This window comes from Xyrauchen texanus, chromosome 48, assembly GCF_025860055.1.
Source record: "Xyrauchen texanus isolate HMW12.3.18 chromosome 48, RBS_HiC_50CHRs, whole genome shotgun sequence".
Classification (NCBI taxonomy): domain Eukaryota; kingdom Metazoa; phylum Chordata; class Actinopteri; order Cypriniformes; family Catostomidae; genus Xyrauchen; species Xyrauchen texanus.
In genome coordinates this window covers 15,190,397-15,209,708 of record NC_068323.1, presented here as the reverse complement: position 1 = coordinate 15,209,708, position 19,312 = coordinate 15,190,397, and the positions used below count along the sequence as shown (strand labels likewise).

At 36.1% G+C, this 19,312-nt stretch overlaps 2 protein-coding genes and 1 pseudogene across 2 annotated transcripts in view; 1 reads left to right on the top strand and 2 right to left on the bottom strand.

Annotated features, from left to right (window-relative positions):
* The window catches only part of LOC127640028 (C3 and PZP-like alpha-2-macroglobulin domain-containing protein 8), a 49,450-nt gene extending 46,099 nt beyond the window's left edge, over window positions 1-3,351 (bottom strand). Inside the window, exon 1 of the mRNA XM_052122402.1 lies at window positions 3,252-3,351. Within this exon, the coding sequence (XP_051978362.1) occupies window positions 3,252-3,343 (92 nt within the window). The 5' untranslated portion in view covers window positions 3,344-3,351. The remainder of the gene's footprint in view (window positions 1-3,251) is intronic.
* Window positions 3,352-6,255: 2,904 nt separating this feature from the next.
* LOC127639830 (required for excision 1-B domain-containing protein-like) lies at window positions 6,256-11,389 on the top strand. Its single transcript, XM_052122088.1, has 5 exons — window positions 6,256-6,390; window positions 6,782-6,864; window positions 7,276-7,480; window positions 7,864-7,952; window positions 8,571-11,389. Exons 1-5 carry the CDS (start codon window positions 6,388-6,390, stop codon window positions 8,641-8,643), a joined length of 453 nt encoding a protein of 150 aa, XP_051978048.1. The 5' UTR covers window positions 6,256-6,387; the 3' UTR covers window positions 8,644-11,389.
* On the bottom strand, window positions 11,117-18,852 carry LOC127639508 (cytokine receptor-like factor 1; annotated as a pseudogene).
* Window positions 18,853-19,312: the final 460 nt, after the last annotated feature.

Genomic DNA, 19,312 nt, shown 5'->3' with positions numbered 1-19,312 from the left:
CTCTGCACAACACACTGAAAAACAAATATATTTGAGGCTTTAGATGAAAACGTCACAGAGTTGACAGAGTTGGGCTGAACTGCATGACACCCTAGAAAAAATAGCATTTACATCTCTTTATTGGGGTGTCAGTGTAATTAAAACAAATAGGACTTGAAACATAATTCTAGTCTTGTGTCTCAAAGGCATGTCATGACAAGAGTTAGGGCAACCTTACTGCACCATTAAAACACATTAGACTAATTCTTCAGGCGTTTTTTTTTTTTTTTTTTGCCCCTGTGGAATCCAAGTTGTCTCAACTACTGTTAAAAATCTCAAACAACTCAGTAACAAAATCAGTGCCAGTGACCTTAAACGATGAGAAAAGGGCACGGGTGAAAAGCAGTTTGGATGGTGTTTCTCTGACCCATACATGCCCAAATAAACCAGGGCAATTTAGTGTCCTTGAGATTAATATCATGCATGAGTGTGAGATATCATGTGGTTGGCATTACAGTCCAGCAAGGCCAGAAGCAATTTAAGTCTCAAGGCAAGAGAAAATCCTCTGCAAGCCAGCTATGTGCAACTGACTGCATTTGATCTTCACCTCCCTATCTTACAATGGTCTCATGTGTGCAGTGCGTAGAAAACTATTTGGTGTTTACATGATATCACTATCTTGTTGAAGGAAAGAAGACCCACTGGCTGACCACAGAGAATGTGGCTCTTTGTCGGAGAGGGCAAGTTGGTTATTGACCTTCTCTGATGAGATCTGGTGCTCAAAATACTTCGAAAAGCCACATGTAACAGGTTCGCTGGCACTAAACTGTATAACTTGGTATAAAGAAGACTGAAGTTCATGGACCCCAGGTTAATTGAATCATAGTGCTCAAAGATATTAAAGTCTGGGAGAACAAAACATGCAGTATTAATCAAACACTGACAACTGATTGAGTTGTGGTGAGCATTTGCATTACTCCAGCTGGCAATTGTCCAGTTGTAAAGCACAACTACCATTTCACCACTATATTCCTAAAATAATGAGTTCCTAGCCAAATTAACAAGACTGTTGCAGCCTGATGTCATAGGAGAACCTAACAAAAAATTCTCAACCTGTAATTTCTCTCGTATTTAGGGGTAGTTTACATTAAAGGGAAGTGATGAGGTTATGGATAACCTTAGGAATTTCTGACGGGACAAGGCCGATGTGCAGTCAACCTTGTTTGGTGAGGTCAAGCCACCAACCCGAACTGCAGCTGTGGGGAACCATAAACCATGCAGCACATCGTCAACGAGTGTCCACTAACTCATTTCAACGGCGGACTCGAGGCTCTACACCTGGCTGAAAAAGCTGCTGTTCTGTGGATGGGCATGCAATGCAAACGCTAAGAAGAAGACCTTAGGAATTTCTGTGACTGCCAATAACACCCTTGTTTATAACAGAACAACATTTCTATCAATCAATCATACTTAAAGGTTGGGTTTATTATTCGGCTTTGGGTTGGGGCTTGAACAACATTCTTATCCCCCTGAAAGTTTCATTTAATTCTAGGGGTTAGTTCTGGTCAAGGTTAGGATTATATTTGTTTGACAGGAATCTTCTTCCAAGTACTATAAGTCACTTTTTATCTTCAAAGAACAATGCAGCCAACTTAAGAACCTGTCCTGCAAAGAAGATAGAGCCCCAACATTACCTTGGGAAGGTAATGGGAAACTGCATTGTTCTGAAGGTTGTTCCTTGGTCAGCACAGAGGATTTCCAAGAGTATTGAGTTCCAGTTGAGTTCAACTCTCTTCTATTTCTGCTGATCATCTTTAGCTCAGGAGAACATAATTCAAGAACAGCACAGAGTGTAAAACAACTGTTTTGTAAGAACCTGGGTGTTTTTGAGCAGTTGTTCACCCTATACGTTCAGTTATGCCACCCATTAAAAACATTTACCATGGTAACCAGATCCATAAAATGACACTATTTTTTTTATTAACATTTTGATTATTGAGTTCAAAGTCATATTGATATTTTTTTTATGGGCTTAAGGTTACAAATGTGTACGTCACAGCAAATGAGTAGTACAGAATAATCTTTTATTATTTACAGAAAAAGAAATTCAGCGAAAACATTTTGTTCACATTTGTTTTTCTTCTTTTTTTTTCACTTTTGTCAAACAATTCAGTTTGTGACCAACATGCAGGTAGCCTGCAAATTTGCCAAAATTATACAAGACCGTAATTTTTAAGATTAATAAATAGACACCTCTTTGTTCTCTCTCTTTTTTTATTTTAGTATTGTTACCTTTGTATTGTATTTGAACCAGCTGTGATATTGCATATTTTAATGTATGTGCCTTGCTTTGTGGTTTATTAATTCAGCTTAAATTGCCATTATAAATTATAAATCTAACTGTGATAAAAACAACAACAACAACAACATGTAGGTTGCCATGTTGTGGTCATGTGACATGCAAAAAAAAAACCTTATGACTGTGTGAAGTTTATAAAATAAAATTGTTAAATACATTTTGTTTAGGTCATATAAAGTAACCCTGAGAAAACTTCTTGATATTCTTCTTGACTCCAATTCTAGGTAAGAAAAACAAAAATAAAAACCATGCAAAACTTGTTAAACAATTTTAATTACTCATTAAGTTGTGTACACGGTCTTGTGTTCAAGGTGCAAAAAAAGTATTGTAATACCTTTTACATAATGGTTACACCAAATGACCTCATTTCTATATATTAATATTTTGTAGAAAATAATATTAATGTTGTGCTTAAATGTTATATTAAAAAATACAATTGCAATAAATGTTTTTCAAAAATGCCTGAAAACAAATTGGAGATTATATTTCAACGGACATGACACGTGTGTTTTAAACTAGATTCTTTAAAGATTTCTCATTTTCTTCACCTTAGACAACCTTATTTATCAATGAACCTCATTATGGTACTACTGCACAAAAGTAACAAATATTGGTGTATCAATGGTATTTTAGTGGAAACTATGGTTACCACAGTAAAATTGTGTAAGGTAAAATATGTTATTCATTGGTTAGTAATACCCAAACACTTGTGCAGCTCAATGTATTTGTTGCAGCACAAGGAAACTTTCCCACAGCCGCGCGGCAATCAAAAGTGCAGATTATTATGACTGGTGACACGGTTAAAGATGCAGTGTATCACCTGACTGCAAAGTCTTATGCTAAAAAACTAAAATGCATGTATATTTTCCCACCAACCATAACATAGCTCCATTTAACACGCATGCATACTTACTGCCGTTCTTGTGAATAAACTCCCCTCATAACGCACATGATAACAGTCCACGCCAGAGTCCAACAATTGTGATTTATATGCAATACCCTCATTTTGCCTCTTGTTTGTCTAGTATTGTGTATTGTGGAGTATTTTTCTGCTTATATTCCAGTATTCATAGATAATATTTCGATCTGCAACAAAGTCGCAGAGCTCAAACTCCAGAATGCAAGAATTCTAAGTATCCACGCGGGGTAAATGAGCATGCACGAGCTTCCGCTCACTCCGGTTCAGCGCGTGCGACGTTTTTATCCCAATTCCAAACGCTGTCCGTGCAACACATGTTTTTTGTAACTGTTCACCGCACGTAAGACAATCCCTCTTGGCGTGCCTTATTTATCCGCCTTAGTTCCGATTGCTCATATTTCAGCATTAAAAATGATCTCCATCCACCCCACCTCCTGTGTAGCACGCTATTAATGGATGCACATCAGACCCTGTGAGCTCCAAACACAGTGTAACCGAGGCGGTGTACTGCTGCTGCAGCTCGGTCCTTTGAACTCTCCAGGCTTTTGTTTCTATATTCAGTGCTGTGTCAGGACAAGTGTAATAAAGCCCTTCTGAGTTGGACAAGACTGCACTGTCCCTCAAACATTGGCTATTAGGTTTACTAGTATAACAGAATGACAAAACCTAACAATTTAATTTCAATTAGGGTGGAAGACTTTTCCATTAATTTATTAACTGTCTGTGACAGACATAATAATAATACTAATAATAATAATTAAATTATGTTTCATATTTTCATCTGCAGCATTTGGTAATTCTAGAATATTTATTTAGTAAATGTTAAGCAAAAGTTATGGTGGTAAAATTAGAATAGGTTAACGTGACATGCCTTCATTCTGATGTAAAAATGAGCTTTCATGTGTTATATGCCATTGGCGCCCCCAAGTGTTGAAACTGCTCCTTCTGCACAAATAATGAAACAACAGATCATGTTTTCATCATATATATAAACAATTAAATAAAACAATTATAAAGAAAATTAAATTATAAAAATTTTTCTATGTGAAATGGATTAGAATTTTAGGTAATTGATGAGATTAATCAATCATACGAATAAAAGCTTAAAAGTTATTTAATTAATTGCTTTGGAATGGCCTAATTTTGTTTAATGTACGCTATTTTTGTTTTAATTTTCCTTATTTGTTATACCAGTCTTTACTCTGCTGTAATTGACAACTGAATGTCTTAATTACAGAAGCCCTGAACCGCAATCTGAAAATAAATAAATACAAAAATCACTCGTTTTTGGAGTAAAAAAAAATGTTTTACCTTTACCTCATGCCACAGTTGGCGTTTTCAAAAAAATATTTTATTATCAGTATTATTGATATAATCATAAAGGATGACACTACATGTCATTCAACAGCACTGGATGACAGCAATGGGCAAACATTAGGAACAAATTTAATAAATTATGATTATTGAAAAAGAAAGAAAATACTATAATCATTAGGCATTTCACAACAATCATATACATTCTCACAAATAAAATGTACATTTCAATATATATATATATTATTTTTGCTAGTAAGTGTTTTGAAAGTCAACAATACTGAGTCAAAATCTTGCATGAAGATCACACATTTGGGTATGACAGATGATAACATGCATATTTATGGATGAATTAATTACCATTTTCAGATTTGTTTTAATTTTTGTATTATTATCATTATTGGCATTCAACAAATCTAATTAAAATGTAGTGGAGCAACAAAACAATACAAGAAACCAACAGCCAGGGAGTAAAATAATATTAATAATAATAATAATGTAATTTTTATCTAAAGTTTTATATAGAGAGAGATACATAAAAATATATATATATTTTTAAAAATACAATATATATATATATATATATATATATATATATATATATATATATATATATATATATATATATATATATATATATATAATTGTTGTAATGTTGCTTTAAACAACATTACAACAATTTATATCACACATATTACTGCCAGGGGAAGGAAAGACAGGGAAGGGGTTAAAAAAAACTTAAATCCATAAATAAAAACATGACCTTGGGAGTTTTCAAAGATCTTTTAAACAGAGCATAAACTAACTATCTTTATAGCTTTTCGATTAGTACATTAAAGAGACATTTCACCCAAAAATGAAAATTCTCTCATGAGCTACTCACCCTCATAATATCCCAAATGTGTATGACTTTCTTTCTTCTGCAGAACACAAATTAAGATTTTTAGAAGAATTGCTCAGATCTGTTGGGCCATACAATGCAAGTGAATGGGTGCCTTTTAAAGCTCAAAAAAGCACATAAAGGCAGCATAAAAGTAATACACAAGACTCCAGTGGTTAAATCTATGTCGTCTGAAGTGATATGATATGTGTGGTTGAGAAACAGATCAATTTAAGTCCTTTTCTACAATAAATTCTCCTCCCTGCCCATGTAAATGGCGATATGCACAAAGAATGTGAAATGGATGCAGATGTGAAAGTGAAAGTGGAGATTTATGGTAAAAAAAAGGACTTAAATGTTGATCCTTTTCTTAGCCACACTTATCATATCTCTTCAGAAGACATGGATTTAACCACTGGAGTCTTATGGTGTACTATTATGATGCCTTTATGTTCTTGGGAGCTTCAAGATTCTAGTCACCATATGCTTGTGAGGACCTCCAGAGCTGAGATATTCTTATAAAAATCTTAGTTTGTGTTCAACAGTTGAAAGAAAGTCATGTAAGTGCAGTCAAGTAAATTATGAGAGAATATTCATTTTTGGATGAACTATTCATGGCCTTCAGATTTTTTTTTTTTTAAATGAGTGTAATACAATATTTATACACTAGGGATACAGATTAATACAGATCTATCTTAAAAAAATATTAAATAATATTTTACAGTTTTCATTGCCTTAACAGAAAATTTAATCAGTTGTAGTTCCAACGAATCAACCGCAATGTTCATCGCGACGTCACCTGACGTCAACTCCCGCGAACCCAAACAGGAAGTGTTTATCGCAGCGTGACAAACTGCACCGAAGCGATACACATGTTGCGAGTGAACAGATATATAAGCCAACAAAAGAAAGTACCGGCAGCACTGTTTCAGCACCATGGTGAGTTAGTGTATAACAATGTGTGTAATACCACTTTTAGACAAGGTAGATACCCAGTAAGATATATAAGACTGCGAGCTTGCTAATGCTAGTTTATACTAGAAATATATCACTTCTCGTTTGTTTAGATATGTCATCACAAATAAAATATTTCTAAAATACATTTACTATTAATTATAATGTACCACTGACCAAAATAACCATGGTACTACCGTGTTTGTGAACATTTACAAAGGTATTCTATGAAGATAATTTAATAGCCTACAGTTTACCATGGGACACAAATCAGTACCATGGCATTTATGAATGTACATATCTGATACCGTCACTGTACCATTGTACCCCTGAAAGTACTTTTTGAATGTCATTTGTCTATCTTTTTTTGTTAAAGGCACCTACAGATTTGAAAAGTTTGATCCGTAGATTCTGTGTTCTTCAAGCTGAACGTGTGGAGGCCTACAAGCTTTTTGAGGAGTCAGTTACTCATAATACATCAATTTAATTACTTCAAATATTCAGACACCTTCATTTTTTTTTATAACTGCAAAATTGTTAAGAAAAAACTGAAATATCACATTGACATAAAAATCTGTTTTTTGTGTTGTGTTAAAAAAAATATAACACAGTTCGGATTTATTTTGGATTTTGTTTAGTCACAGCATAATTCCCATAGTTCAATTTATGTTATTCCATAGTTATGATGACTTTACAATTATTCTAAAATGTGAAAAAAAAAATGATTATAATAAAGAATGAGTGTGTTTCAAAACTTGCGCGTGTGCGTGTATGTGTGTATATAAATATATATATATATATATATATATATATACACATACAGATGTTGCCATCTAGGGTTGATTGAGGTAATAACGTTTTTTTTCTCAGGGGTCATGAGGCGTACTTAAGGACGGGGCCCCACTATGACTTCGAGCACTACAAACAGCTGGTACATGAGATAACGAAAGCATTCTGTGGCATTTCCAAAGAAGTTCTGGAGATTAAAGAGCAACTACATCAAGACTTTGACCGTCCCGACCTCTCCGAGCACATAGAGAAACTGCAAATAAACGAGAAGAAGAAGCTAGAGCTGGTAGGCATATGTCATGACTTTTGCACATGAATGTATTCTCTTTCCAAATGTTATATATATCCTGCTTTCCCTGGAGAATTTCTGAATTATGCACTTTCCACTCATCAGCACCCAGTTGTAGAGTTATTATGAAAAACACATGTTTTTTTATGATTTGCTTATTTAATTAACAACCCTTCCACAAGTGGTCAGTTTACTATTCAAAACAAAGCGTTAGGCTGCATAAAAACCAACTGCATTAAATATTTGCGTGTGACGCTAGAACATTCAAATGAATAAGCGCCTCCAGTTGTATGTCCATTTTGGCTGTGCAATAATACCTCAACATTCATCATTGGTTACTGTATTCTTAATGTTGGGCTGTTTTCATGACCTGTTTACAGACAGCTAAGTTACAGTTGGCTAAACAGAATGCCCTGGACCATCCAGAAGATGAAGAGTTCCAGGAGAAAGTTCGGGAGATCAAAAAGGAGTAAGAGCAACTTCTAAGCTTCTAATTTTTTCTGTTTTCACTGTGTACTTTATCAATAAACTGTAGTTTAAGAGGGATGTGCAGGGTCCAGAATTTTTTGTTATGGCGAATGAATTGAGAATTCAATGTTAATCTCCTAGTTATAAAAGAAGATACATGAGTCGCAGTGTTTACTTTAGTAGATAGTTTGTTCACAATGTCTTGAATTTGATTGCTCTCATCAATTACATCACCAAGGGTCAGATTATCATTTTTGCAATTAGATTTAAACCTATTTTTACTTGCATGTGGTGCTTGTTAATTTGTAATTTACTTCAGATTGAAAGCATCTGCTAAATAGCAAGTAATTAATCAATTAATGAATTAACCTAGAATTGTGCTACTGTATCAGTATTAGAGGTTATTTTCTTTAGAGCTTTTAAAGCTCTCAGTCTGCTTTTAATGAACTTGTGGTGTTTAGTTATTATTATATGGCAATATTTCACTGTTAGATTTATCCAATGGAGTGTGTTGTAAACAAGGCTCAAGTTAAAAATCAGGTTTGTGATAAAACATTTTTTTTTTTGAAATCTCAGAACATCCCAACTAAAGGCCTCTCTCTCTCTTCTTTCCTGTTAGTTTCATAAAGAATAAAGCAGCTTTGGCTGAGATTCTGCAAGATTTCAAGTATGATTCAGAAGAACCGGAATGAGATGTAGACCCAATCAGAAGACTTCTGTCTTGACAGAGATGGATTCAGTCCTCATTGAACATTCTCTTATAAGAAATCATTTAAGATCTTGATCGCTGTTTCTGGCGTTGTACAAATAGACTGCACTGCCACTGTCGCAGGCTTTGCAGAGCATGTTTTGTTATTTAATTTATGTATTAAACAGAGTGTGGCATCTTTTTTCATTATTGCAGTTATGGTAGAAATATACTTTGATTGTTTGTTGAATCAAGTCAATTCAAAGTGTAAATCTGAACTAGGAATAGAAATAGGCAGCAAAAGTTAAACTATTATAATTTTACAAATGCTCCTTACATTTTTTTTTACAGACAAAACTATTTATTCATGATACATTAATTACATGAAAACCTTTTTGAACAGAGGTAAGAAATAATAAACAAATAGATACATGATCTGTAAGTGTTTACTAATCAAGAGACCAATATTTCATATTCTCTTGTTTGTTACTTACGAATGCTCACTGTTGGCAAATACATGAAAATCAATTTGGAAAATCAATGGAAATCCAAGTTTGGAAAATCTTTGTAAATCAGCATGACCATGTTTCTGTCATTTTCTGTTCTGATCTGTGAAGGGGTTTCTGCAAGTAATTTTCGAAATGCTCCTTTTTTCTGTTCCAAAGTTAGATTGAATGGCTTTGTTTACAATGCACATAAATCCGATCCGTTTTTCAAATCTGATGTAGTAACATCTGTTACTAAAGAAATTATTTCAGCATCAGCACAACGGCAATAGACGTAAGAGAGCAGCTATTATTGTGGAAACCAGATGGAAAACTAAACTTTTAGCTGAAATGTTAAACTCATTAGCACATCAGAAATCACACATGCCAGAGGCATTATTGTGCTATTTACACGATAACGCATATGTTGTGTCTTAAACTGCTTGCTTGTTCACCATTCAATACATGGCGAATACCACATTTGAACGAAATTGAGTGAATTTTGACACGATAGGCCTACTGCACCTCGAGTGTGACTTTACGGTGACGTCATATCGCGAGTGATGAAAAAACTACTTGAAATCCGATCTGTTCGTTCAGACTGAAGAGCATTTCCAAAAGTCTGATTTTAATCAGATTCCTTCCAAATATGGATGTGGTTTGGAACAGGCTTGTACAAATCTTTTTTCTTTGATCAGGCTACATATATAGAAACAGATTTGTGTTGAATATGCCAAAAAATACGCCCCCAAAAAAAGCATAAAATCTGTGCTGCTTGTCTCAACAAAGCCTATGCATCTCCCAAAATGCCCGTTTATTAAAACTTTTTATTTTCTAACATTAGATTTTATGATGTTTCTAACCACTTTTAATTTGTATTTTAATGCCCTTATAAATATGTCTGAGAAAAAAACACTTCCTTTGACATTTTTTGCTTGGGACTACAGCAGGGGGCAAACAGTAGATCATGTCAGCAAACTGCAGGTTCCTTCAGAGAATATAAGGCTCATCCAAAGAAAATGTCCCAAGCAATGGAGAGTAATAAAAACTGTGTCGTTCCATGCTCCCGCAAGCCTTCTTTGGAGTTTCGCTATGATTTACTGTTTTGTAGTACCTGAAAGGCAAGACAATGGTCAATTTACAAGTGAATGTGATGACTTGATATATGAGGACTGAGAATCGTAATTAGTACCAGCCATTCATATCAGACAGTGTGTCTAATCAAGTGACCCAAGTCTCACAATAGCCGTAACTGCTGAATCAGTTCAAAGAGCTGCAGCGAATGTCGGTTAGCATTCGACTACGCCACACAAGCGGCTTCGGCTGAATCACAGCTGAATTTTGCTGTTTTTTTTGTCTAACATAAAAGGAATTTATTAGATGTCCTGCTGATTACTTTGACTGGCCATTCTCTCTCTGTTGTGGTAACTGACTGAAGACTATATGATGCTTCACCATTGGTAAAAGCTATCAAATGCGAGTGCATTGTACAAAAGAATAAACATAATTTGGTTCCCTTTTTTGTGGGACACAAAGCACAAAATGCTATTTACATAAGCCATATTTAGTGTATGTCAACAATAATGATTTGCTTACTGATAAAGTGGGGTACATTTGTGAAAATGCTTATAATGTAATGAAAGTACTTCCAATAATACTTCTGTTAAAACTTGTGTATTATTTAAGATGTAAAGTTGAATTATTATTATTATTTTTTTTACAAATGCTGCTGATTGAGGTTAACTTGTATTTAACTCATTAGCATCGTCAATGTCACAAATTTGCTTATATGATCAGTGCCCTAGAAATAGTCCAGAATCTTAAAGATTTCTTATCTGATTAATGCCATTAACTTTTCTTTGTTTATAATTTTTCAAAATCCTAAAACCTTGTTAATTTCTAGGTTTAAATTAGATTTTGAAACCCAGATTTTCAATGTGAACTTAATACTTTTGAGCTGCATTGTACATGTCGCAATGTATGGTTAAAATCTTATTGCTGGAAGTAAAATGAAAGAAGGTGCAGCTGCTTCTTATCGACCTGGTCATGTGTTTTATTGGCTTTCTGTAGCCAGATGCGCCATTGATCGTACAGTTTGATGCTGATGTCCGTGCAGCCATAGGCATCTTTTCGCATCCAGCCAAAAAACTGCTTGAGCTCCCATCTTACCGTTGTGTTCTGCTTGCTGGACTTCGAATCACATGAGCCACCATGTGCCCTTTCTGCAGGGGAAATGGGAAAGACACTACCGTTATTTACTACATGCCTTGCCATGTACAACAACTGTTTTGTTACTTGTATGGTAGAATAATGCTGCTGGATGGCTGATATGCAAAAAATGTGATCCGAAACTATTTCGTATGAGCTGTTAGCAAGTGATTGGTCACATTTACCTTAACATGGCAAAATTCATTGTATTCTTTGAAATTCTTCACCTTGTGCATTGGAATTGTTCAGAAACAACTTAAAGACCGTCACATCTGAGTATTCTGATTATTTGATTATTGCAGAAATTACAGTGAATCAAGAAAGTATTCACAGTGCTTCACTATCTCCACATTTTGTTATGTTACAGCATTATTCCAAAATGGATTAAATTCATTATTTTCCTCAAAATTCTACAAACAATACCCCATAATGACAACATTAAGAAGATTGTTTGAAATCTTTGCAAATTTATTAAAAATAAAAAAAAAATCACATGTACATAAGTATTCACTGCCTTTGCCATGACACTCAAAATTGAGCTCCGGTGAATCCTGTTTCCACTGATCATCCTTGAGATGTTTCTACAACTTGATTGGAGTCCACCTGTGGTAAATTCAGTTGATTGGACATGATTTGGAAAGGCACACACCTGTCTATATAAGGTCCCACAGTTAACAGTGCATGTCAGAGCAGAGGCCAAGCCATGAAGTCCAAGGAATTGTCTGTAGACCTCAGAGACAGGATTGTATCAAGGCACAGATCTGGGGAAGGGTGCAGAAACATTTCTGCAGCATTGAAGGTCCCAATGAGCACAGCGGCCTCATTATCCGTAAATGGAAGAAGTTTGGAACCACCAGGACTCTTCCTAGAGCTGGCCGCCCGGCCAAACTGAGCGATTGGGGGAGAAGGGCCTTTGTCAGGGAGGTGACAAAGAACCCAATGGTCACTCTGACAGAGCTCCAGAATTTCTCTGTGGAGAGAGGAGAACCTTCCAGAAGAATAATCATCATTGCAGCACTCCACCAATCAGGCCTGTATGGTAGAGTGGCCAGACAGAAGCCACTCCTCAGTAAAAGGCACATGACAGCCCGCCTGGAGTTTGCCAAAAGGCACCTGAAGGACTCTCAGACCATGAGAAACAAAATTCTCTGGTCTGATGAAACAAAGTTTGAACTCTTTGGCCTGAATGTCAAGTGTCATGTCTGGAGGAAACCAGGCACCGCTCATCACCTGGCCAATACCATCCCTACATTGAAGCATGGTGGTGGCAGCATCATGCTGTTGGGATGTTTTTCATCGTCAAGAACTGGGAGACTAGTCAGGATTGAGGGAAAGATGAATGCAGCAATATACAGAGACATCCTTGATGAAAACCTGCGCCAGAGCACTCTGGACCTCAGACTGGGGTGAAGTTTCATCTTCCAACAGGACAATGACCCTAAGCACACAGCCAATATAACAAAGGAGTGGCTACAGGACAACTCTGTGAATGTCCTTGAGTGGCCCAGCCAGAGCCCAGACTTGAACCCGATTGAACATCTCTGGAGAGATCTGAAAATGGCTGAAAACGCTCCCCATCCAATCTGATGGAGCTTGAGAGGTCCTGCAAAGAAGAATGGGAGAAACTGCCCAAAAATAGGTGTGCCAAGCTTGAAGCATCATACACAAAAAGACTTGAGGCTTTAAGTGGTGCTTCAACAAAGTATTGGGCAAAGGCTGTGAATACTTATGTACATGTGTGGTGTGTTTTTTTTTTTAAATACATTTGCAAAGATTTCAAACAAACTACTTTTACATGTCATTATGGGGTATTGTTTGTAGATTTGAGGAAAATAAAGAATGTAATCCATTTTGGAATAAGGCTGTAACATAATAAATTGTGTAAATAGTGGAGCGCTGTGAATAATTTCTGGATGCACTGTAGGCACACCAAGGGCTACATATCAAATTCACCACTAATTAAAAGTTTGAACACCATCCTCGTATATCAAAACAACTTTTGATTTAAGATGACTTCACTATTTTTCTTGTATGAAAAGCAGTCATAATAAATTGTGTGACCAAACATTTAGATGTTAGTAACCTATATGCATTCACTGTAGTTGGAATACCACATGTAAAAGCCTTCTTTTGTACTGAATTCGATTGATCAACAATTGTTCAGATGAAATGCACTTGTAAAGACATTTGTTACATTCAAACCCAGTTGACAACAATTGCTCATATGCTGTCGATTGTACAATGTTGCCCTGAGCAATGTCCACATACCCATGAATATTAGGGTATTTACCAGCTCTTTGCTAATGAACACCAAATCATTAAACATAGAATTCGCGAAAGAGGAGTAGCTCAGACTTGCCATAACTCATATTGCATAACATTCAACAAAGTTTAATAACATCCTTTCTTTCATGCCACTCCAGATATGTAACCATAATCACTTCTTCTCATCCAAATCTGTTTTCACTAAGTTTCAGGACAAACAATCCTTTAATCTGAACATGCTCTAAAGATCATTCTAATTTGTCATTCTTCGAAAAGCACAAAGAATTCATCAACAGACCCCTGAAGCTCTTTGACATTTCGCTGAAGACTTTTGAATCCGCTGATGAGAGATCCCTATCAAGTAGCTCGATGTTTTGTGTTTTTTAAGTGTTTATACGTATAAATATAAGTTTTACATATATTTTGAATCCAATTGGCTGACGATAAAGAAGCTTAATGTGAACTGAAGGAAAGTTTGCTTTTATGTTTCCGTAACTCGCCGCTGCCAGGTGTTGATGCAGCCATTGAATAGCTCCAGTCACTCCAGATGCCTGCCTTCTTAGAGCCATAGATACGTCATAGAAAAGTCATTTGCGTCAACTGAAATAAAATACATTTTTCAAAGTAAATGAAAATCTAAACTAATAACAGTTATTTCAAAACTAAATGAAATAAAATAATAATCATTAAAAAAAATTGTCATTTTTGTAATCAACAAGCTCTCATCACATGGCGGAAAAATCTGACCTGTGTGGCCTGCGTACAGCCTAATGCACGTGATGTTAGCTGAGCCTGATAGTACTGAGAGATGACGACGACTCGAACATGAATGATGGCTGCTAGGAAATGGCAGAGCACTGTGTTGGGAACTTCATTGTGCTGAAACTGGCCAAAAAGTGCTGTTTGTGGGGTTGGAACACCCTGTTTCCCACTGATTATTGGAGAGTGGGGCTTCTTTAAATCTCCACCAGATCGTTTCATCATGACAAACACTGATAATTCACAGGTCACCATCATTGTTATCGCATCTGCTCTATTACACTCAACTGACCCGCAGCAGCTATTGTTCGATATTAACTTTTCACGAAGAAATTGCTTAAACTCTGATTGTAAACTGCTTTTTTACATTTTGAAAGTGCTGTCATTGTGACAGATATGAGGTCAAATACGATCTAACAATGATCTTATCTGATCAAGACCACCACATAAGATATAATGGGAGAAACGGGACCCATCTCCACCACCGCAGCACATGGATTACTGATTGTGTAAGGATAAGTGAATAAAAATGTCATTCTGCTAAAATGATGTCTTTGCATTCATTTTGAATGCAGTAAATAATTTTTTTCAATCAAAAACAGCTGTTATTAAGTTTTTATATGGAATATGATTATATTGAAGTAAGAATATTATTATTTATTGTATGCGTGTTAATACTTTAAGCAGTAAAGACAAATTATATGTCCAGTGGTAGTTTATATTTTTATATATCACATTTCTTAAGCTTTAGAAGCATGTTAAACATGTGAGAATGTGTATTTATCAACCTGTTACATGTCTGACATAATCATACTGGCTCACTGAACCAAATTTAAACTGGTTTTGCTGATATTTCAGAAAAGAAGCCACATAATTTCTTCACTATAAACCATTTATAATAACTTTTATTGACATTAAAAGACATTTTTACATTCAATAAAGCTTCAAAATTATTAAAACCGCAGCACTGCCTATTTCCACCATTGAAATCTGCTGCTCGAAAGTAACCGGAAGCACGGTTTCCTGCAGTGTGACGTCAGAGTAATTTAATATATTGGTTGTGTGCATGCGGCTGACCGGTGCATTGCGTGAGGCAATTGCAACTTTTCAGCAACAGGCTTTATAGCATGCACGGAAGTTACCCCATAGGGCAAGATGGTACCCCCCTAGGGGTTTGGTGCCCTATGCAGACTGTGTCATCAGCGGCAGTACTGGACTGGTATGTCCACTAGACCAAAACTTTTAATGCTGCTCTTGACCGCAAGTTCATCACTCCCAGCGCTGCATAGATAAATTCACTGATAGCGCTAAAAATGCAAACCGCAAATCAGCGTGTGAAAGAAATGCTGAGAGAGACACACAAAGTGACTATATGTGTAGATGGATGGAGTAAAAAGTCTTGACAACTTCATTTTAGTGTTTTGTGTAAGTTTGCCAAGCTTAAATTCAAATGTCTTGTTTTGGTCTACATTCTGGAAGTGTTCTGTTTACTCTGCTAAACTAGAAGTACTAAAACTGAAACAAAAAAATAGAAATGTGTTCACAAAATAAAAACTAAACTGAAATTTACAGCGAATTGTTATATTATGTCAAAAGAATGAGACTGCGGAATGATAAAAGAGCAAACTAGCATAGCGATGTAGGGAATGGTTTATCAGGGACAATGGTGATTATACAGTGTAGTAGGTTTTATATGACTGTATTTGAATACATAATGGCGCGATTGACCAATCAGAATCAAATTTCCAGACACCCAGTGCTGGGCCGTCAAACTAATCCAGCACACTTTCCCTTTGAACATAAACTGAGCTGAAAACTAGCTGTTTGTAATTGAATCTCCCGATAACCTCCATCTCCACTCATTAGCTAGTAATCTTTTGCTATCTGGTCCCAACGTAATTTTCCCTTTCCATTTTTGTTTGCAAATGGACATGCTCCATTGGTTTTTTAAATTAAGCTCACCCTTAGGGCAGAGCCAATCATGGAGATTTCCCAAGCTTATTGTTTCTGTAATGCAGAAGATGAAGAAATGAGTGTTTGACGTTGTGTCATTCAATAGGCATTCTTACTGCTGTTGAATCTTGCCTATAGAAAACCTTCCCCGATCGTGATCACTCAAATGCACTTTTGTGTCTCGCCACAAGAAATGTGTAAATACATTCATATATACAAACTGCAGACATTCTGCTGGCTTGTGACCTTTAAAATATTATTTTCATGAGCTGCCTTTTGGAAACATATCTGGTGGTTGAAATCAGTTTTATGGTTTGTAAAAATCTGTTTTCGCAGATGAGTGTGTGTGTGCACCATATGGAGACATTCAGATGGTTACGTACATCTGTGTGTGAGGGAGAAGAAGATAAATGTATAGCTGGGAAGTGTAATGTTGATATTCTGTCCATTGAAACTCACCCCAATCTCAATAAATCAGTAAGCCACAAGAGGTTGTGCATTACAAAGATTTTACCATGGAAAAGTGTTGTTCTTTGACACGATGCAAAGATTGGCGGCAACTTGCATTATGATAACAAGTGAAACAGTATCCAATTTCAATACAATACAGTTGCATTTCTTCATAATTATTATTAGAATAAACTTTTCTTCTGCTAAGAAATACAGTTTGTGGTTGCCATGGAATACTGGCACAATCTGGTACACTAATATAGAATGTGCGGTCACAGGTGTGAGTTTATAGTCATATTACGCGACTTTGAGTGCAGCTCATCCAATCAGAATTTAGAGTCGGATCTATTTGTTTTATAAGGGCCATTTTTCCAAATGTGAGGTTTTGTACTTACCCACGTCTAAAATGCCTAAGGTGATGACATCAGAAGTAGCAGAGCCAAGCTGATTGGCCGTCTTCACGCAGATCTCATATGGCGTAAAAATGGCCAAATCACGAGGAATGTTGCATGAATATGGCTGTCCTAGTCCTCACAATCCTTCTCTTTACCGTACCATCTTTACAATTATCAAAACAGAAGTTACATATTGAGTGTGTTTTCATGCACAATCTAACACCGAAGCCATTAAAGGAAAGCCTTAATTGACTTTCCAATATCAGGGTTACGTCTCAAATGGTTTAAGCAAAGAATTATCGGTGCACGTAGATTTTTGCCCATTAGCCCAATTTTGTGTTGCATGTTAACACCCTTACCGACATTCTTACCTGCTCATTCAATGTGCACAGTGTTATACATGTCCTAGTTCACTTTTTGACATCAAAAGTACGGAGTAATCGAATGATTTAAAATCTCATGTAAATGCATCTTTTGTACAATTACTTTTTTTATAAGATTATTTTTTGACAGTTATCAGCATATTGTGCATGCAAATGCTCACATTGAAAGGAGTTGCTTGAAAACTTTTCTTGTTCCTCTAGATACAATGTTTTGCTGTTCATAGTAAAATCCCTGCAGAGAATAAAAAAAAATCTCACTTTAGTTTGTACTTGAGGGTGTATTCGGTATTGATGAACATCTCTCCTTGACCCCCTGGTCTCCATCTGCAGCTGAGATCCTTGGTGTTTCGTGACCAGCATGTCAGGTTGACGGGTTTCTCTGGGGACACTATACATTCAATTAAAATGAAAGAAAGAGGACAGCATGAATATTCAAAAACACATGGGCCACAACCTTCCCAAAACTTGATCAATAGAAGGTTATCAGATAGGGTATATTTAAAGACATAAATACAAATGTTCAGATGAAGAAGAAATCAGAATTAAAGTGGTTCCCACTCTTAAACATAAAAGACTTTTCAATTGATCTTTGCAGATCCTTTGGTTTAGCAAAGAACCTTATCAAGAAATGTTTGCACTACATAAGGTTCTTGATTTGGCTATATGGTTCTTTGGAGATTAAAAAAGTTATTGGTGTTATGTTCTTCAGATCAGTGCTTTGGTTTCTGGGTTCTTTAAAGCACCATTACAAAGTTTTCTAAAGAACTTGAGAGCAAAAAGTTATTTGAGGAACGTATAAAGGTTTTCCTTCGAATTCAGACTGTAATATTTAATGGAAATGTAACCTTTATTTTTAAGAGTGCAGCAACTTGACACTTACAGCCAACATAAAGCCATGATCCAGCTAATACTTCTCCATTACTTCGGTGGCAAACCAGATTGTCCCCCGATTGCTGCAAGGATCCATTGAGTTGGTGAAGTGTGACACTCAATTCAGCACCCTGTAATTATTCTAGACAGTCGTCTCCCATTCAGTGTCCAGTACAGAGATCTAGGTGCTACTTCCAGCTCGGCACTAACTATGCACGCCGCAGTCAAACTTGAGCCGATTCGAACTACTGTGTCCTGGGGGGATATGACAGCCAAGTCTGGGGGTCAGAAGAAGAGAAGCTTCTATGAGTCCAGACATTTTACAACTGGATTTATGAACACATTGTTTTAACAGGTGAGAGATAGGTCTTGCAAGGTCACTTTTCAACAGCTTAAGTGGTTTTCCATCCACAAAATATTCTTCCTCTGTGTCAGCAGAGCTCATATTTATTCATGTTTAAGACAAATGCTTGGAGTGAACAATGGTTGGGATTTAAGAGCTACTACTACTTTCCTTCAGGGAGACCAAGTGTTAATGCATTTCTGCTCATGGTGGGAGGCAGAAAAGCTTATTAACATGTGCCATTGGACCTGGATGGCTCTCACACTGACTGAATGAGTTAGGAAGCAAGATTGAGCTATAATTACTCTAGACCAGTAATTTTGCATAATCAAGGTTGTACTTAAATGGATACTATGAGAAAATGATGACAGAATTTGCATTTTTGTGTGAACTAAATCTTTAAGCATGTTTTAGGTGGTACTTGGGAAGATTTTTTTCCAATTGATCTCATTATTTGTTTAGAGTGATCCCTTTTCTGTAAGGATTTCCAGTACGAGTTATGTACGAGACTTATCAAGGCTGTGGGGGACACCTGAAAAAGGTTTGGAAAAATGTATCTACG